A 20724-nucleotide genomic window follows, 5' to 3' on the forward strand; every position below is an offset into this window, starting at 1 on the left:
TCTACTTTGCTCAAAATGAGCTTTTTTGGCTATAGTGCGAGTCTGAGGGAGTCCCGCGAATATGAGGGCTGCACGGCTCAGTGGGAGGGTGGTCGTCCCCATCCAATGCAACCTTGTTGAAGTGTTCTTGACGAAGATACTGAACCTCCAGTGGCTCGTGATGCTGCGCCATCAGTAGGTAAATGAAAAAAAAATAAAAAAATAAAAAACGGTGTAAAGTGCTTTGAGTACCAAAGGTAGAAAAGCACTAGATAAGTGACAACCCATTTACCATGAGCACATTAAACACAGTTCCAATCCATATAGAAGTTTTATTCATACATAGGAGACACTGTGTTTACGCCAACGATGGAGGCCTACCTTCATCAACACACAGCTCACTGCTATCGCGACAGGATTCCACAGCTTGAAAACATTCACAGACTCACACGAAAGCGCATTGAAACACAGACATATCAATGACACAACAAAAGTTGAACGCCGCCAGCTGCAATTGTCCACAAACGGTCAAACTGACGTCACAAAAAAAGAAGCTGCATTAGTGGTAATTGGGGAGAGCCATTCACTCGTGAAATGTCTGCTCAACAGAAAATGCCACACATGGTGATCCATGAAAGTTGGTGGATTAAAAGAGATCATGATCGTATTTTGACGATCATTTAACATTATAAAATTCCCCCAATTTATGATCACGATAAAACGTCGTTTTAAAATATTTCCATCAGCTTTAGTCAACCACAAAAGCTGCACTAAAGACGCATTATTGGGTTTCTCCTAAGCTTCTTTATGAATCGAAATCCGAGTGTCGACTGTTTGGCCATTTTATTCCGGCGCAGAGTGTCGCAGCGCTGCAGTCGGCACTAACACGTCCAACCGGCTGTTGCTTCACGTGCATGCTTGGACTCCTGCTGCTCTAACCAACCCCCTCTGTATGCCGCACTTTGAGGACGGTCGCAGCAGCACAGAAGCGGGAGACAAACTTGGCGGGGGAATGTGAGCGTCGAGCTCGGGTGCGAGCAGATGGAGTGTGAACATAGCTCACATGAAGAGGCCGACATAATTAGCTGGAGCTAATCCGCCGCACACTCCAAAGTGGTTCGTTAGATGAAAAGGAAGTCACATTTTTGCCAGAGTTCGCATGACCTTCAACTCTCTACACACACTGAGCTCCACAACACAATCACACACAAAAAAAAAATGTCAGCCATGGTTAATAATATTCATCATTGATTCCCAACCACTGTCTGGGGCGTGTGTGGCAGGAAACGTTCCAATTTCCATTACATGATCAAAGCAAATGATGTATAGTGACAGTAACAATTAAATGCTCTTTAACTAGATGGCAGAAGTGACTTAACCAGTGTTCCACATTTTTGGTCGGTGGAGTGCCGTGAGATTCGAATGTAAAATATGTCCGTTGGCTGAATAAAGATCGGGAAAACCGTATAAGTAATCGAACTAGATCGAAAGAGATATTGCTTTGTTCAACTGTGGATAGGCTAAAACCCCACAACCACTACACATCAGCCCACAACTAATACATAACCGCCACATCCCAACACACCGCCGGTACTTACTGTACATAAAGCAGCACACTGTCATTAATGTCTAAAACAGCTGGCAACAAAAGTATTATAACCCGACAGGAAATTGTCATCATTTGGGTCCACTTAATCCTTTTCCCTCCTCTTTTTGTTTGCGTTACGAAGACTATCATGGGAATAGGGAGCAGGTGTGTTAAATTGGGCGCATTAATCTCAGACGCTCTCATACTGGTCAGCGGAGGTTGAGTGCGGTATCTTATGGGGAAAAACTGTCTTTGGGTTTGAAAAATGAAGGATGCAAATAAATGATTGCACGACATAACGGCTGGGTCACTGATGTTTTTAGTCATTTACGTTGCCCATCCCTGACCTAGGCAGAGAAGTTCCTTCCCATTGCTTTTGTGGCGCCATCTCCAGAGCGACGTCGAGGAAGCCGCTGTGCAAGGTATGTCATCAAAGACATTGTCATACACCTTCCATTTTCCGAACCGCTTGATCCTGACTAGGGTCGCGGGGGGTGCTGGTCCCTATCCCAGCTGTCTGCGGGCAGTAGGCGGGGACACCCTGAACCGGTTGCCAGCCAATCGCGGGGCGCACAGAGACAAACAACCATTTGCGATCACACTCACACCTAGGGACAATTTGGAGTGTTCATTCAGCCTGCCATGCATGTTTTTGGAAGGTGGGAGGAAACCGGAGTACCCAGAGAAAACCCATGCAGGCAAGGGGAGAACATGCAAACTCCACACAGGAAGACCTTAGCAGGGATCGAACCCACGACCTCTGCACTGTGAGGTCGACACGCTAACCACTGGTCCACCGGGCCGCCTACACTTGTTCATTTATTGATTAAAAACATTCAGTGTGAATGCATATAAACACTTTAGAGGTATTAAAATTAACACCCTAGGTGTTGAAGGAACACCAGCAGATGTATCCAGTGTACAACAACCAGTCCACCGTTACCATAAACCAATACAACTCTGGAGTATAGAGTATAACACATGAGTACACACGTGCCACACACATCAAAGTGGCTCTTCTTCTACTGGGTAAAAATGAGGCGAACAAATGATGGGGAATAGTCACCTTTTCTCCAAAGGCTTACCTTTAATTGGGCCTTATTTCGAGGGAATACATTGTTAGTCAATTCTAAGGACACTCGCGCTCAAAGATTCTCCAAGGCACACAAAGAGCTTCACTATCTACATATTCATACATGAAATTCATACATGATTGCCAGTTGTCTGCTGTATGATAATGTGGCGTCCGGGGAGCAATTGCATCACATGTTCTCAAATGAGAAGATGGCAGATTAGAAGTCATCTTTAGTGGTGGTGCTATTATTCATAGGATAACTAAATTGCTGTTTTGGCCGCTCTTCCATTCTCAAAAAATATAAATCAAAATAAATTAAAAACCACCTTTTGTTGGAATCTTTTTTTCAAATTCAGCCGCCAACGTTTATTTCATTTTGCAGCATGCAATTTGTAAGGAATGTCTGTCATAAGTAAAGCCACAAAAAAAGTCTCCAGAAGCCATGCCCAAAAACTTGTAAGAAGTCTGTCATTTTGTTTTGAGTTTTTGTCATAGTGTTGCATCATAACATGTTAACAAATTTCACTGACTTGGCATAAAATATGAAACTCAACCAGTATTATTTCACAACATGAGATTTGTTAAGCATGCCTAAAATGAGTAGACTGACAAAAAAGTTTGAAGAAGCACTGCCCCCCAAAAAACAAAGACTGCCATTTTGGGTATGAAACGGTTGTTGTCAACCTTTTTTTTTTCCGGTGATTTCGAGCAACCTTTCAAAGACATAGTCGCCCTCCAGTTTTTTGTGAGGTTTTTTTTTCGCAATTGCTACCAAGTTTGAATGGTGTATACCGGACAAATAGAGGAAACTAAATTGTAAAAAAATTGGAGTTCTCATTGGGGTTGTTGAAAGATGAATTTCAATCTTGTATCCCAGACATGGAGACAACACATACTATGAAATGTTTTTGTCATTGTGTGGGTGTGGTGCATCGTGGAAAAATAGGATGTCATACCACCGAATGTCAATGATCCTGCTCATAAAATACAGCCAGTTTTTGACTGACCACCAATGTCATTTTGTAGGGATGCCTACCATGAGTAGACCCACAAAAAAATTTACAATGAATTTTTAGAAGTGCCCTTGAAAGACCACTTTGTAGTCTAATTAAAAAGTCAAATTAAACACCACTCGGTGGGACCTTGACCAAGCATCTTGTGTTTGATAAAGGTCCAACTGGCAGGAATATAAAGATGCAATGCCTCCATTCCTGATGCCAAAATTTCCCCCAACCTCAGTGGACTTGCATCAAGTCCTCACATTGCATCTTCCTCATGTGGGCTATGTCAATGCAAATAAGTGAGTGGCAACATCCCGGAAGGCATTCGAGTTTGACAGGAAAAGCCTTTCCACAAACAAACATTTGCTGACTCATGTGTGCCACAATATATAAAAAAAAGAAACAAAATCTTACCTCCCAACGCTTGTTTCATAACGAAATTCATGCTGGTGATGGCTTTTTATTCCCTGGCTGGTCAGAGCAATGTCACATTCAAAGGTGGTAGATGAGTAGAAGTCCCCGAGATCTGAAAATAAAGAGGAGGGGGTGCGGGGAGAACGAATGAAATGAATCCCATTGCTTTGCGATGGATCACAACACAGTTGACGTACACTTAGGTCAATTGCTCACAGACAACAACGCACTACCGCACATTCTGAACACGTACCAGCACACAACCTGCGCTCAATTTGTATTCCACACGCTCACGCGACGAGAACAAAACCGGCACGCTGACTGAAACACAACTTGCATACACCATCGCACAATCTTCCCACCGGAACGAGGATAGGCCGCTTGCATGTGTTGAACATTACCAGTAAATCATCCTCACACAACAACACAAAGACAACACATTTTACACAAAAAACACAACATGTACACTTTTACCTTGCAACATGGACGCGATTTACAAACAAACAACACATCACCAGTACGCAACCAATACATAACGAACACACAAGCACTCAATCTCTGAACAACCAGCATACGGACTAGATTTAATTACACAAAACTAGCACACAATATTTTCATTTTTACGCACAATCTACATACTCCACAAAAAGTGTACACAATAGCCGCACACCAGCACACTGTCAATATACATTTTACACACTACCTGCACACAGTGCTGGAGCACGCGACCGATGCAAAATTTAGTAGCAAACAAACAACCACCTCACACTAGCATGGAAACCAGGGGTGGGCAATTATTTTCCCGGGGGGGCCAAATGAAAAGCAGAAAATATTGTGGAGGGCCGGGCCAAAAGTTACAAATAGAAAATAAAGAAGATAGCACAATGTCTTTGTATGCCAGTAATAATGTAACATTCTCCTCCACCATCACACTCGGCACCGGTTCTCCCCAAGGATGTGTACTGTGCCGCTTGTTGTTCACGCTCTACACATTTGACTGCTCTCCGACTCTTGTTAGCGGTCCAGTTTGCGGAAAGTTTTTAACATGATAACAATCAAACCATTCTAGGAAATGTTCATTTACTTGAGCCACAAGCAATTCACTCTGAGCATAGAAATTGCCAGAATCGGACTGAGTAAGAATCGCTTCCTTGTTTTTCAAAGTCTCGTAGATTTGAGTCTTTCCGACTCCAGGCGTCTCCTGAATGTTTCGTACTTTGTTACCCGCTTCGTTTAATCAGATACATATCACTTTCCCTTCCATGGTCATTACTCTCTCCCTCTTTCTTCGTCTTCCCCTCCCTCCCTGTGCTCTGCAACTTGAAGTAACTGCGCCACCTGGTGTTGAAATACCTGTCATTACAAGTCCAAATGAAATGAATGCAATCAAACCTTAATTGTGCACCAATCTTCGGCGGGCCGGATTAAAAGGACCTACGGCCCGGATCCGACCCGCGGGCCGTAGTTTGCCCACCCCTGATGAAAACAGTACACATTTACAACACACACACTAGTACACAATCAGAGAACCATCCTCACACTCATGCAAACAATCTTCACACAATGCAGTAACAATAACCCAGAGTACACTCATGCCCACACTGGCGCACCATTAGCACACAACTTCGCCACACAACCTCTGCACACCAACATATATTTTATTTTAACAGTTAACACAACCTACACATCTCAGGAACAAAGACGACCCATCAGTACACAATTTCCAGAGGACCAATGCACACTTTATTAACAAAACAGCACGCAACCTTCACACAATTTACTGACAAATAACACCAAAAAAAAACGGCGGCAGACTGGTAAGCAAGGCCGCCTCACAGTGCAGAGGTCGTGGGTTCGAACCCAACCCTGGGGCTTTCTGTGTGAGGTTGGCATGTTCTCCCTGTGGCTACGTGGGTTTCCCCCAGGTACTCGGGTTTCCCACCACGTTCCAAAAATATGCGCGGCAGGTTAATGGTACACTCTAAATTGTCCCTCGTGCGATCGTGAGCGTGAATGTTGGTTTGTCTTTGTGTGCCCTACGATTGGCTGGCACCCGGTTCAGTGTGGACCCCGCCTACTGCCCGAAGACGGCGGGGATAGGCTCCACCATGCTCACAACACTCACGGGGATAACCGCTTTAGAAAATGGATGGATAGATGACACAAAAGCTTTACGTGATGTACTCACAAATATCACACAACATTTATACAACAAACTTAAAAAATAATAATAATCTGACAACCCCACACAAACAAAAGCACACAATGTTCACATATTTTACCAACAAATAATCAACATTTAGCAAATGTTCAAAACACACCTTTCAACATTTGACAAATAAATATCACATACGCTTGAAACAATTCAAAATCAACTTCCACACAACTCACCATGAGTTTACATTCTTCACACCACCAGTCCACGAACAACGCACAATTTTCACACACAAGCAGTACACTTATTGCTACAAACCTCCTCACACATCAGTACACATTTTCCACACCGAGTGCATAGTATAGAAGGAAATAAGACACCACTTTTACACAATTTACAAACAAGCAGACCAACATCACACAAACACAACACGCGAGTACACAAAACCCTCACACGACTGGGAGACGACCAGTACCCAACTACAACCATCGGCATATACTTCACATCCACGCACAAGCTAACAATTTCAGAACTAACAAATAGAACACCACTGTTACACGCTTGACACACAAACACACAATCGAGCCCATTGAATTCGGTGTGTGTGTGTTTTCTTCTTATTAATGGTGTGTGACCTCTGCTTGTGTGTGTGAGAGAGAGAGAAAGCGAGCACCACTAACAGACTTGACGGGGACAGCGAGTGTGTGTGTGTGTGCGTTTCTGTGTTCCGATCGTGTGGTCAAACTTTCCATCCTATCCTCCGTCGACTTCTTCCACCTTTTATCAAAGCGGCACGGCAGCCACTCGTACACGCCACTCCCCCTTCGACCCGGGCTTGCCCGAGCACGCGGAGCGACGTGCGTGCGGAAAAAGCCCCGCCGCCTTCCTGCGTCTCGAAGGCGCTTTCAGCACCGCCGCGAGTGGACAGCTCCGGCGCTTACGTCGCCCACGCAACATCAGCATTGGCATCGAACGTCGATGATCATTACCTGCGATTCGCAAGGAAAAGAAGAGGAAGAAGAGAAGAAGTTGTCCTAGCAGCTCGTTGCTCGCATCGTCTGCACTGGAAGAAGAAGGGAGAGAAAGAGGAGGAGGACGTCCTTGCGGTTGCCTGCACGAGCGGAGAGCGAGGAGGAGGAGGAGGTGGTGGTGGTGGTGGTGGTGGTGTATCGTGGAGGATGAGGCTCACGCCGTGACAGGATGGAGAGAGTGAAGCAGAGGAGGAAAACGTCCCGCTAACGACCCCACTCCTCCTCCTCCCTTTCGCTCTGTCCACGCCTCCCTCCCAACATGGACGGACAAGAGCCATCAATCAAACGTGGAAGGTTTTCATCACACACGCGCTCGTGCAAACAAACACACACGAACACGTTTTTCTTCAATGGCTTTGCAATTGTGCGGCCGAGTTGTGCGTTACGGCTCAAAAGCGAAACCAATACGGAAAAGCGAGCCTCCAAATGTTTGCACTTTCTCCGGGTGTTTGGTGACTTGCCATCTTGTCAACAGGTTATTTAGTTCGCTATTTAGTTATTTGAGGCGTTATTTTTTTTTCTTGGTGATGGCTCAATTGCTGGGTTGTTTTCGAGGTTTGTTAGTAGTTTTTTCAAGTTAGTTGGTTAGTTAGTTTTAAGTTTATAGATAACTGTAACGAGTTAGTCATTTAATTGGTTGTTTTTCAAAGAGTGAGTTAGTGAGTGAGTGGCTGGGATTATTTAAGATAAAATAACCTTTATTAGTCCCACACTGGGGAAATTTGCAGTCTACAGCAGAAAGATTCGCAGGCAGTGGGGGGGCCGTTAGTTAGTTACTTAGTTGATTTTAATTTTGGGTTAGTTGGTCATTTAATTAAATTTGTATACATTAGTAGTTATTTGATGAGTTGGTTATATCATTAGTCAGTAGGCCGGTTAGCAACATAGTTTGTGAGTTGGTTATTTTATCACTTGTTTGTATGGTAAGCTGGTTATTAGTCATTTGGTATTTTTGTTGGTTAATAAGTCATGCAATTCAAAATTGTTTTGGGAAAATGTAGATTTTGTGTTCCCCCGGGCTACAGAGGAAAAGGAAAACCATATAGACTGTTATAGAGGCAAAGTTCAAAAGCCAAAACGTATGATGGTATGGGGCTGTATTCAGTGCCAATGGCGTGGGTAACTTACACATCTGTGAAGGTACCAGTAATGCTGAAAGGTGGATACAGGTTTTGGAGTGACATACTGTATGCTGCCATCCAATTAAGGTCTTTTCATGGACAGCCCTGCTCATTTCAGGAAGACAATGCCAAACCACATTCAGAACGTGATACGACAGCATTTCTTCATCGTAAAAGAGTGTGGGTACTAGACTGGTCTGCCTGCAGTCCAGACCTGTCACCATTACAAATTATGAAGGATAAAATACACCACTGGAACAGCTGAAGCTGAAACATGACCATGTCCCAGCATTTTTGGAATGTGTTCCAGCTGTAAAATTCTACATTCATGATTATTTCCCCAAAGCAAGAAAGTTTATCAATTTGAACATTAAATGTCTTGTCTTTGTGGTTGGTAAATATAGGTTGAATGCGATTTGCGAATCATTGTATTCTGTTTTTGTAGAGTGTCCCAACTTCACTGGAATTGGCTTTGTATGTTAGTTAAAGCTTAGTTATTTGGCACTTTTTTCAATTAATTAGTTAGTTTGTGTTTGGTTATCTTTTGGTTCGATAGTCAGCTAACCAATAACCAGAGTTATTATTATTATAAATTACTATTTATTTGAATTTGATGCTTTTGGTGTCATTTCAGCTGTTGGACACTGAAAACTACAACAACCATCTTGAATGTTTTTGTGAAGGAATCCAGAGCAACTTCCTGTGTGTTCGGTTTTCTAGCAGCAACAACACAGAATGAGAGAGTGCATGAATAGCAGCATGGTGCCTCCATCCAGGAAGCGGCAATTATTTTATTCGCCGATACACGTGGAAATAAGAACACCGCCATTGTTTAGTCAAAGAGGCCGTTTGCACGCTGTTGTTGCACAGTGCCGCGTTTTTCCACAATATGTCAGCATGACGTCGACTCTTTTCATTACTTCCTCCTCCTCCCTCCACGCTGCGGTTGGGCTCCATTGATGAGGGGCGACGGTCAATACTAATTCACATTAAGTGATTTTCACAGGGCTTGCAGGCACGTCAGACGCGTGGTTGCATGTCTGATGATCAATCTCATTGATAAACAACTTTCCAAGGCCGGGAGAGGCTAACCTTATCGGCCCTATACTGTATTGCTCGTTTACATAACCGGTGCAGAAAAAAAAAGCACAAGGGCTTTAGAGTGCCTTGTTAGCACAATGTGGAAGAGCTCCACAACACCTTGATGGGATATAGTTCGGCCACCGGAAGCCTTAAGCGGATATCTTCTCACGGCTCAAACATTAAGTTTTGTGTATCCAAAATGAGAATGTCGACCCAGTGAAAAGCGAAATTGAGACATGCTTGCGTTACATACACACAGGAAGTCGGTGGCAGAAACAAAACTATTTGGTGGACGGCACGGGATGAGGGCGAAAGTGTGGGAGCATTGCAAAGTGAAACGCATGTCGGGGACCATGGCGTGGAAATGTTTTTCCACAGGACTTGCTCTCCACCAAAGACCCCCTTAGTGTGAAGCCACACAGCGCCAATCAGTGAGATTCACGGTTATGTACTGAGGGCGTGCAAAGGGCTAGGTCTCTCTTAATTATGACTAGCGTCAAATTTGTGACTGGCTTATTACCAGGGTGACAAGTACAGTACATACCCGTGACCAGAATGACATCATACACTGTGCTAATGATTTTACGTCCACATCGGACACCATGAGCGGGAAATGATCCCATGCAGGGTTAATGCAGATGGTGCGCTGCGGTCTCAAAAGAGCAGCGGGTGACGGGGAAGGCGCGACATGAATCAGAAGAGCATGTGACATTGCACCACATGATTGCATATAAAGTCATAGTGAAAAAGAATAATACATGCAAGTGCTAAAGGAATGCATGGTGAACTAAAAATATATATTATTTAAGAAAAGAGTATAATTGTAAAATAATTGCAAACCTGGGAATGGGCTCGTCAAATCATTGGACTTGGGATGAGACGCACTCGACTTCGATCCAACGGGCAAATTCGACACATAATTGCCTCACCCTCTTTCTCCTCAAGTTGAGCAATATTTGCATTGCTTGATTACAGCGTTTTTTTATTGTGCACCAAGTTTGACATTACACTGCGCACAATCACAGGCCCAAGTGAAACCAATTCACTGTTTGTCTGATTGACAAGCAGCCATTTCCTTCTGAGCTCCACCGCAAAAGGAAAGCGCAGGTGTTTGTCAACAGGTGTGTGGCCAGAAAATGACCATCCACAGTCTGGGCTTCATGAAATACAATCTACACATATTCAGAACAATTCTCATCACATTCATAACCGTGTAGGAAACATGTCTCAGTAAAAAAAAAAGAAACATTTTGGTGAGCTTAATATTGTAGATCATGCCATTTTCCGTGCAATAGCTTTGCTTTTGTGTACTTTTTTATAGTATGCTGTATTTTCCGCACTAAAAGGCGCTTCGGAGTGTAAGGTGCACCTTCAATGAATGGCCTATTTTAAAACTGTTTTCATATATAGGGCACACCGCATTATAGGATGCGTAGAATAGAAGTAACGACAATGGCTGTGGTTGCGCTATGCATCCACTAGATGGAGCTATGCTAAAGTGAATACAATACAGATGAATTTATATCGCAATTTCAGAACCACTGCAGCTGTTACAAAGCGCTTTACAGAACATTTAAAATAAGACATATTGCATGGGTGCTAGTTGTAGGACCCCAAAAAGCAGGCAAGAGGCAAGGGAGCTGGAGCAGGGTGGACTGACCAAGATGTATTTAACAAAAATGCAAACAGGAGTACACTGGAAAAACACGAACTCTAAGTACTCAAACAAAGTCCTGGAAATCACAAGGAAGCCAAAGTAACAAAGGAAATCTGTGGCAGAAGCAGAGCACACAGATCGCAAGATGTATTTAACAAAAATGCAAACAGGAGTACACTGGAAAAACACGAACTCTAAGTACTCAAACAAAGTCCTGGAAATCACAAGGAAGCCAAAGTAACAAAGGAAATCTGTGGCAGAAGCAGAGCACACAGATCGCACACAATTCACAGCTCACAATTGGCACAACTCACATACTCACAACTTGCATGCCCCAACGAAGACCGACAGAACTCGGGGAACTAAATAAAAGCAAAGTGACGAGACAACGAGAAACACCTGGATAAGACACAAAGGGTCCAGGGAGCTGATCGGTTCAACACAAGGCACCCGGATGACGAGAATAGGTGGAGACAAAAAAGGGCACATGAGGAAACCAAACCAAATGTAACCAGACAAACATAACACGTCGAAGAAATCAGAATATTGATCCATATATGAGGTGCATCAGATTATAAGGCGCACTGTCAGCTTTTGGGAAACTGAATGCACCTTAGAGTGCGGAAAATACGGTACTTCAATGTGCAAAAACTGAGCTCATCCATCAATAGTCACCAATATTTATGTTAACATCAAAATAGTGGAGAAAAGTTTTTCGAGGATGATGTGGTCATAAGTACAGATGTCCACATATATTTTGGGGATGAGTGATTGCGGTTTTCTGACATGTTAAGTGATGCAAGACTGCTTACCCAAGTGCCCGCGTTTAACCTGCAGCCGAGACAGCAAGCTCACAACTCGGTGTGTGTATAAATGTGCGTCCATCAGTTTCATTTCCAAAAAAAATTTTTGCACTTATGACTGTTGCACTTGTGACTTTTTGCACTTATGAACTCGTTTTCCTTTTTGTTGATCTTTGAGGCCAATTGGACAACATTCAATGGTTAACATCTCTAAATAAAGTGGAACCTCGATTTAAAGAACCTGGACCCAGGGGCCAAAAGCTGTAGAAATACACTACGCATTTAGAGTCACTGTACAGCAAATGAGGAGGGACATACTACATGTCGGAAACTAAAGAGCCATTTGAACCGTTTCATAAATTTAAACTAAAATGAAGATAGTTATTCTCTTCCTTGTTAATTCTTCAGCAGACACCCTCTGAACGGGGTGACCCGACCTAACTGATGTGGCTGTTGTATTCACCATAAAAATGGCTAATAATATTTGTAAAATTGAGCGAGGCTTGCTGGGCTGTGGTGACAGATCTGATGCTCACACACGGTCTCACACACACACACACACACACACACTAAATGAATCCAAAGGGATCAATGACCTGCAGGCAATAATCAAAGTGAAGATAAGGCTTGCAGTGGCAAGTGATCAGTTGACTGTTGTTTTAATGGACGCACATGCATCCATCAGGTCTCAAAGTAGCGCTTTGGTGCACCAAAGTGGTCTCCCCAAAAGCCTTGTGTCGACCACCCGTACGTGTCGACTGGCAAGAGCTCTTCCAGGGCAGAAGCGTTCGTGGGCAGAGCCGAGGTCCACGTTCAAGCTCATCTAACAATCGACACTCTGTATACCCGTATGCAGCTTTTATGTTGTTCGCATGACATCGGATCGTTCAAGGCTAGATGTGATCTTTTTGGCTGCTTTTTGTCTCATGTACATCCATCGACTCCCTTGATACAACATCGGAACGATTTCTCAATAAAATATAGGCTACCCACACAGACACATGCATCTGCGCACACACACGGCAACAGCACATCTGACTAAATGAAATTAATTCAATACGCAATGCATACTGTGTTTAATTTTGACACTGTAGCTCATGTAGACTAGTCTACGGTATTCTCAATGGTTTGTAAGCTGCACAACTGGCACATTCTCAGATGCATCCGGGACGTCACGGCTACGCAAATGAGGCGAACAATAAACCCCCCGTTTACACTGCAGAGGAATACAGAAATAAATATACTGATACTGACCTGAACCTTTGACATAACGAAAATATCTAACACGACTAAGACACCTTTATATTTTAGTATATGGCAAAATGGAGCCCCATTGGGGTTGATATTAATTAATTAATTTAGGGGCAAGGGCAAGTCCAATCTGTCAAGGTGAGACTGATTGATGGCTTTTGAGAAAAATTGGAGTGAGACACTGTCTGCCTGCATCACATGGGTGTTTGCGCCTCCTTTAGCCTGTACTAAACAGAAACACATGTTCTACTGTATGTCCCCATTATAATTATAAAATAAAATCAAAAGTGATTTTAAAAAGAGCAGCCCGGTAGTCCAGTGGTTAGCACGTCGGCTTCACAGTGCAGAGGTACCGGCTTCGATTCCAGCTCCCTGTGTGGAGTTTGCATGTTCTCCCCGGGCCTGCGTGGGTTTTCTCCGGGTGCTCCAGTTTCCTCCCACATTCCAAAAACATGCATGGCAGGCTGATTGGACACTCTAAATCGTCCCTAGGTGTGAGTGTGGGCGTGGATGGTTGTTCGTCTCTGTATGCCCTGCGATTGGATGGCAACTGATTCAGGGTGTCCCCCGCCTACTGCCCGAAGACGTCTGGGATAGGCTCCAGCACTCCCCGCGCCCCTAGTGAGGATCAAGCGGTTCGGAAAATGGATGGATGGATTTTAAAAAGAATACAGGGCCCACAGAACAAGCTATTCAATGAACATCAGTATCAAGACAGAGTGTCCCCAGTCTTGATCCAAGCCCACAAAAAGTATGTCAACTTGAAACCTCTATGATATTTAATTCTCACGTTGATTTTATTTTATAATCTGGTATGTTTTTCAATAATGTTAGGATATACAGTAGATTGGATCCAAACCAAATTTGAGTTTATCTTTTGCAAATTTGAGAGGCTCTAATTGAAATATCTAAATTCCACAAACCTGCAACGTACATTCACACAAAGGTCATTTTCAATCTGCTCAAACTCATTAGTACTTAATTTGAAAGGCACAGACACATGCACATTTATTTTAAAAAAATTCCCCATTTTTGTTTTTATACATCCCCTCGGTAGGAAATAACAAGTCGGCTCATAAGTGATTCATGCGAGCCCGTTTGTCCCTGTGCCAGTTTCATTAAAACGATCTATCTGAAACACAGCAGCGGGCCCTCGTTTTGTATTAATAGAACACTTGATCGCAGCCTGTGTGGCTTTTTGAGAGAGCAAGAGGGGGGTTGAAAATTGAGCATGATTGCCATTGAAAAAATTCGGTGAAGGTCTGTGTTCAAGAGCAACATTTGACTTTTAAACATGTAAAAATGTCACTGCACACTGGCCAGCTCTCACAAATGGTTTTCATGCAGTCATTTAAAATAAAACGTCCAACCAGTGATTGAACAAAACAAATGGATGTATAAACTGTAATTAATAACGTTTTTAGAATGCTTTGATGTTTACAAAACACGTGCATTAGGTTTGTTAATGACTATATTGTCTTCCAAGTTTCAAAAACAGACACGTTGAGTTCCAATATTTTTTTTTAAGGAAAAATACTTGAGTGCAGTCATGAAAAGAGAGAACCCATTGATTTTAGCATGATGCATTATCATTGTAAATAAGGCGGCCCGGTAGTCCAGTGGTTAGCACGTCGGCTTCACAGTGCAGAGGTGCCGGGTTCGATTCCAGCTCCGGCCTCCCTGTGTGGAGTTTGCATGTTCTCCCCGGGCCTGCGTGGGTTTTCTCCGGGTGCTCCGGTTTCCTCCCACATTCCAAAAACATGCGTGGCAGGCTGATTGAACACTCTAAATTGTCCCTAGGTGTGAGTGTGAGCATGGATGGTTGTTTGTCTCTGTGTGCCCTGCGATTGGCTGGCAACCGATTCAGGGTGTCACCCGCCTACTGCCCGAAGACAGCTGGGATAGGCTCCAGCACCCCCCGCGACCCTAGTGAGGATCAAGCGGCTTGGAAGATGAATGAATGAATGAATGAATGATTGATAATAATTGATATTTTTTCTTCTTTCTACCTACATTCTTGCTGCTGGAGGCTGTAAATTTCCCCAGTGTGGGACAAATAAAGGATATCTTATTTAATATCTTTTTATAATGTCATCCAGACTCATCGTCTAAACATAACTAGAAACCATACAAGTGGAACCGAACGAAAGGACTACAGATCCCAGCAGTCAAACCCGGAAGCAAAGGCACTACGAACTCTCCCTGTCACCCAAAAGTCATCATTCAAACTTTCCAATGCAGCCGTCTAACAAAACAGAATTAAACACGCGCACCATTGCAATTGCAAGTCTTAACTTTATAACTTCTGCCCACGCCGTTTAAACGCTACTCAGCCAGCGTTTGCACTGCCGATTGCGAACAGCAAGTAACGTTGAGCGATGCAGCAAACGTAAAGCGCCACGGACACAAAGCAAAACAGACCAACAAAGCAAGCATGATAGTCTAAAAGGTAATTCTATTCATCTGACAAAGAAAAGCAGATATAACAAACGTGGCTTACCATTGCGGCTATGCTGGCGAGGAACTGAGTGAATTCCGACTGAACCTTTTTTTTAATACGTCGAGTCAGTGGATGCCCCACCCCATTTTCAAACCCCAGGTAAATCCTGAAAAAGTCGTGATTGAACCAAACGTGTTTTGGGAAATATCAGCATCTTTGACAAATCTTATTGTGTTTCATGTTTGCATTGAGATTGATTTTATAGGTTTGACAAAACAAAATTGTGTTTAAAACGCGAGACATAAATTAAGGGGTTAAAAAAGGGGAAACTTAGCATCTCAAACAAATTTAACATGCATTATTGACAAAATTGAAGACGAACAGATGTACAGTTGGTGTTTTTAGTCCACGCTGTGTGTAATGCTATGTATCCTACTACATTTTCTGATCCATATTGTCATCAGTCCAGATGGGCATCTGCAAATTCTGCTTATTACTATGCAAATAGTCATTTGGGCCTTGGCGGCGTGGTCGCAATGAAGTAGAATCCCCACGTCCGCAGGCGTCAGGCGGCCTCTATCCAACAGCCGGCGGATTCCATTACGCCTCCATCACAATGAATGAATGAATGAACCGGAGTGGAATTGCCTCATCTCCCCCAGCATGGAGCTAATGCAGTTGCTGACAACCCATAGTATCTTAATCTAAAATCTAAATTGTTTTGGGAAAACCAGCAACATGCCTTTCACCTATGAAGCAGTGATCTGCACGGTTCATCATTTTATCATCTTCTTCTCAGTGTCGTTACAAGAAAATTAGTTCAAAATAGTATGACAGATGTGTCTGTCTTACTATTGATACTACTTATTCATGACACAGTGTGTGGGTGTTGATGGTGTGTCTTTGAGAATGTGGTCATGTCAGAATAATAATAATAATAATTTTTCATGAATGAATAATAATAATAATACATTTTATTTATAAGTGCCTTTCAAAACACCCAAGGACACTTTACAATAACAAAAAACACAAAACAATACGGGTTGAGCAGCTGTCACTAATGCAATTATATCTGTCCAACTGCAGTATCTATCTTTCCATCCTCGATCCGGAGTGATTATCCTGAATAGGGTCGAAGGCATAGAAAGAAGGGGCAAATTGGACACAGTTAGGCTGCATTGCAACTGACAATTTCTACACTGTGAGGCATTTTGCCAATGAGTTGACCACTGTGCCATCCCTACTACTTAAGCAAACCAACGGGCATAGCTAATATTTGTTCAGATCCAATCATTAAAAGGCTTCCAACAAGCACGGCTCCAAACCATCCTTTGGCACCCTTCCACAGTACTGAGGAAAAAGAAGATGCAACAATACAAAACTGGCACCGTTGGCACGTCGTGACAGAGATTATCCAGAGGATTGTGTTTTATGTGTGTGGGGGAGGGAAAAAAATATCCATGTTGTATTCCAGGAGAGCCGATTTGGGCCAAATATTACTGCACAGCAACATCAGGAAATCCATTACAAAAAGCGAGAGCGCGTGTTAGAAATGGCAGCCGTTGATTGCGCCGCTGTTTGCGTAACGCGGCCACGTCGCTTGACAACAAATCGTTCTGAGGATTACGGCGGTGGCGGCAATAAATTTGTGCAATAAAAAGAAAGACAAAAAAGCTCTTCTGCTGGAATTTAGAGATTGGCCTCAGACCTTTTCCTGGAAACTGATAAAAACTAAGTGCTTGCTAACCTGTTTAGTCCAAATATATTCACATTAATCGGGTAATTACAAAAATGTTTTTAATGTAGACAGATTCAACAGACAGATCTCTGGTTTGCTGCTGGTTACACTCTCTCATTTAAGCTGTTTTATAATTGATCCTATCGCAACAGTTGTTGTCACTTTCAAATTCAAACCCACACCCAAGTGTTGTTTCATTTGTTTTGGCATCATGAGTCTACCCATGAAAAAAAATCCCTAAGAGTTCAAACAATTCTGGAGACTTCCACTTAGTCACATTTTCAAAATTAAAGAATGCATTTTATTCTTTATAGGGTATAGCTCATATCCGGAAGGAGGATCTAACATCAATCTGATTCCACAGCTCACTTCCCTGAGCTATTAAATAATAGAACCTAGTATTTATTATTCAAAATTGCAGCTGCCCAAGAGCAACTTGACAAAGAAATGAGTCATCTACTCCATCTCAGTCAACCTCACTAACAAGCTTGACATTTGATGCTAAGTTATCCAATTTGCTTCCATGCACACAACGATCAAAACTCAAAAGTTTTCAAATTTAGCATTGTCACTCTGTGACCTGTGTCACACAAGTGCTATAAACTTGGAGGAAATGGGACACGTTTGGAAATGGTTGCTTCAAACCAAAGTGGTAGCTTTTTTTTCGGACTTTTTTTGTGGGTCTACTCTTCAGCATACTCGCACCTACCAAATGACATGTTACGGGAATTGGCCTCAGTGGCGCAATGCTTTCATGGGATTGTAATCTGAGTTCACACTGATACATGTTCAATGAGTGAATCCCACTAAATCTTTGAACACTCCTCCATGACATACATAAGCAAGCCGGCTAAGTACAGAGTTGTTTATTTTAAAACGCCCAAGCCCTCTTTTCCCATTAGGTACACGCCACTGCACACCACACCTGGAGTGTTCTATGTCATTGTGGATGTGTTCATGGTACAGTATATGTCCTGGAGAATATGCTCATGGTGTGACCTGAACAATGTGGCTTTGAAGGTGTGTTTGATTTGTGTGTGTGTTTCACCATGTGTTCAAAACCACTCACTGTCCTGTTTGTGTTGGCGGCGTGTCTTTGACGGTGTGTTTTATGGAATGTTCTGGGGGGGGTCGGAGCTTGTCTTTGAGGGTGTGATGATTGGTTCGTTTGGTGTGACTTTGATGATGCATCTACAGTATGAGGATGTGTCTATCGCGTGTGTTTGAGAATGTGTTTTGGAGATATGCTTACGGTGTGTCTTTGAGGGTGTGTTTATGGGTTGTCTTTGAGAATGTGTTCATGGTGTGTATCGGAGGATGTGCTGATGGCACGTGTTTTTGATTATGTTGGAGAGCATGTCTTTATGGTGTGTTTACTCATTATGTTTTTGAGGATGCATACATGGAATGTCTTTGAGGTTATGTCATGTCTCAATGTTTTTAAGGCATTCGTCTGAGGATGTGTTAATGTTGTGTCTTTGTTTTTCACCACACCAACAAGCAATCGCCATATGCCCTGTCATCTTCTCGCAGCGCCTGAACTTTAGCTGTGTTGACATCAAATAGTCAGAGGTGGCGGCTCGTGCGGAGGCGCCTTCGCTGTCGCCATTGACGTTTCACAATGTCAGTGAGCCAAATGTCAGCTTCTTCTTTTTTTTATTTTTTTCAGTTATTTAATAATGCTATATGGTGAATCATAATATACACACATTACACCGTATTGAATTTTCGACGTGAAGCACAACAGAATGAACAGTGCTTTTACTGTTGGTGTAGTGCTTCTATTTTTAGACGGCGCTAGAATATTTTGACACTCGACTTCGTGCCGCACTGAACTAGCCGATGAGCACAAAAATGTAACGGTATAAATTGATTGAGCTCAAGTGGAAATCTTCGACATGCAGTACTGTAACAGCATGGCATGATAGCTTGGTGACACTGTGTGTAGCAACCAATCACTTGAGCAATGAAGAGGCAGTTGACACCGGGAACAACAATACAGAGCATCTTTTCGGCATAGAACCCAAATCCAGTGAAGTTGGGAAGTTGCGTAAAACATAAATAAGAACAGCACCTATCCATTGAGAAGGACAAATTGCCCCAATTACAATGAATGTGTGTGCTGTACACTGTGTGAAGAAATGTCTCTCATTTTGGTTAAAGATCATTTTTATTGGATTTTGGTGAACAAAATAAATATTTCATGTTTGGCAAATTCATTGTTTATTTTTTAAGTTGGCATTTTATCACTCTGATGAGTAACTAATTATCTTTACAATGTTGTAACTGAGTTCAGAACTCCATGACTTTTTGGGAAGAAGTCATTTGTCTATATAGCTGCTTACTTTTTAAAGTAACATGCCCAACACTGCAAACTCAGTGCTCTGGAGTAAAAGTGGAGGGAAGAAAATCAGTCATACAATGGACGGTGAAAACCGTAAATTAATACCACAAATGAAGACATTCACAGGAAGGTCCTTGAAATCAAAATTGTTCTGTTGCTTGTGAGCACAAAGAAGACATTTGCAGCTCTTTTTGTACTTGCCCTTTGGTCACATGTCCCTGGAATGTTTGCATTTCACAGTCGGGGATGGTCGAGCTCGGTCCGCTTGGAAGATAACTGAGGAGGGGTCCTCTTATGTTTTGTCGAAGGCTCAATCTGGAAAACAGTTGCTTATCGCTATACATGAATGTCAGGTACATTTCTTAAAAACACACGCGTGCGCACACACACGCATGCACACACACGCATGCACACACACACACACACACACACACACACACACACACATCAGTCGTCACCTGCTATGTGCGTATGTAAGGGCAACACAGTGGCTGACCTTTCAGTATCTACAGGTGTCATGACAGGTGACAAAATGATAAAGATAACAACGATGATGATGATGATGGGAAGCTCCTCCCAGTACTACATTTTTCTCCAAGTACTAAATAAATACATGACAAACTTCTACACAGTAACTGAGATTTAGGATGGATTGCACCAACAAGGTTTAACTTTCAAACTCGATTAAATCCTGGTTTAAATTTGAATGTGTTGCACCAAACTTTAAACCTAGTTTAAAATGAAGAAATTAAATTTAGAGATGCGGCTGTACCACTGGTGTTTCAAAGAGGACTTTCATTTTGTTTTTCGAGAAAGTTTTAAATTGAATGACGTCTCTTTTCTCTTTCACGTCAGTCAATCTGTTATAAATCTCAGATGGTTGCTGGCAAACAATCGCATTCTTTTTCACCGCGCTGTTGCCCGTTTCCACGTCTTCAATTGTTTGCCCATATTTCCCCCATTGATTCGGTGAGCGAGTTTTTGTCCAAGGAGGAAAAGTTAACAGGTAAACTTAGGATTCCGGTTTTGCCAGAGACCCCAGAA

General features: G+C 42.7%; 2 protein-coding genes across 3 annotated transcripts in view; one reads left to right on the forward strand and one right to left on the reverse strand.

The window, feature by feature from the left end:
- The window catches only part of LOC127600542 (complexin-2-like), a 54620-nt gene extending 47160 nt beyond the window's left edge, over positions 1-7460 (reverse strand). The window contains exons 1-2 of the mRNA XM_052065205.1: positions 7202-7460; positions 4058-4169 (exon numbers count right to left, since the gene is read on the reverse strand). Of these exons, the coding sequence (XP_051921165.1) occupies positions 4058-4088 (31 nt within the window). The 5' untranslated portion in view covers positions 4089-4169; positions 7202-7460. The remainder of the gene's footprint in view (positions 1-4057; positions 4170-7201) is intronic.
- LOC127600451 (heterogeneous nuclear ribonucleoprotein A0-like) overlaps positions 3096-20724 on the forward strand; it is a 219843-nt gene continuing 202214 nt past the window's right edge. For both annotated transcript variants that reach the window (XR_007962358.1, XM_052065011.1), the window contains exon 1: positions 3096-3109. The gene's annotated coding sequence lies outside the window, so the exon portion shown is untranslated. The remainder of the gene's footprint in view (positions 3110-20724) is intronic.

The sequence above is a fragment of the Hippocampus zosterae genome, chromosome 1 (genome assembly GCF_025434085.1).
Source record: "Hippocampus zosterae strain Florida chromosome 1, ASM2543408v3, whole genome shotgun sequence".
In the NCBI taxonomy this organism is placed as follows: domain Eukaryota; kingdom Metazoa; phylum Chordata; class Actinopteri; order Syngnathiformes; family Syngnathidae; genus Hippocampus; species Hippocampus zosterae.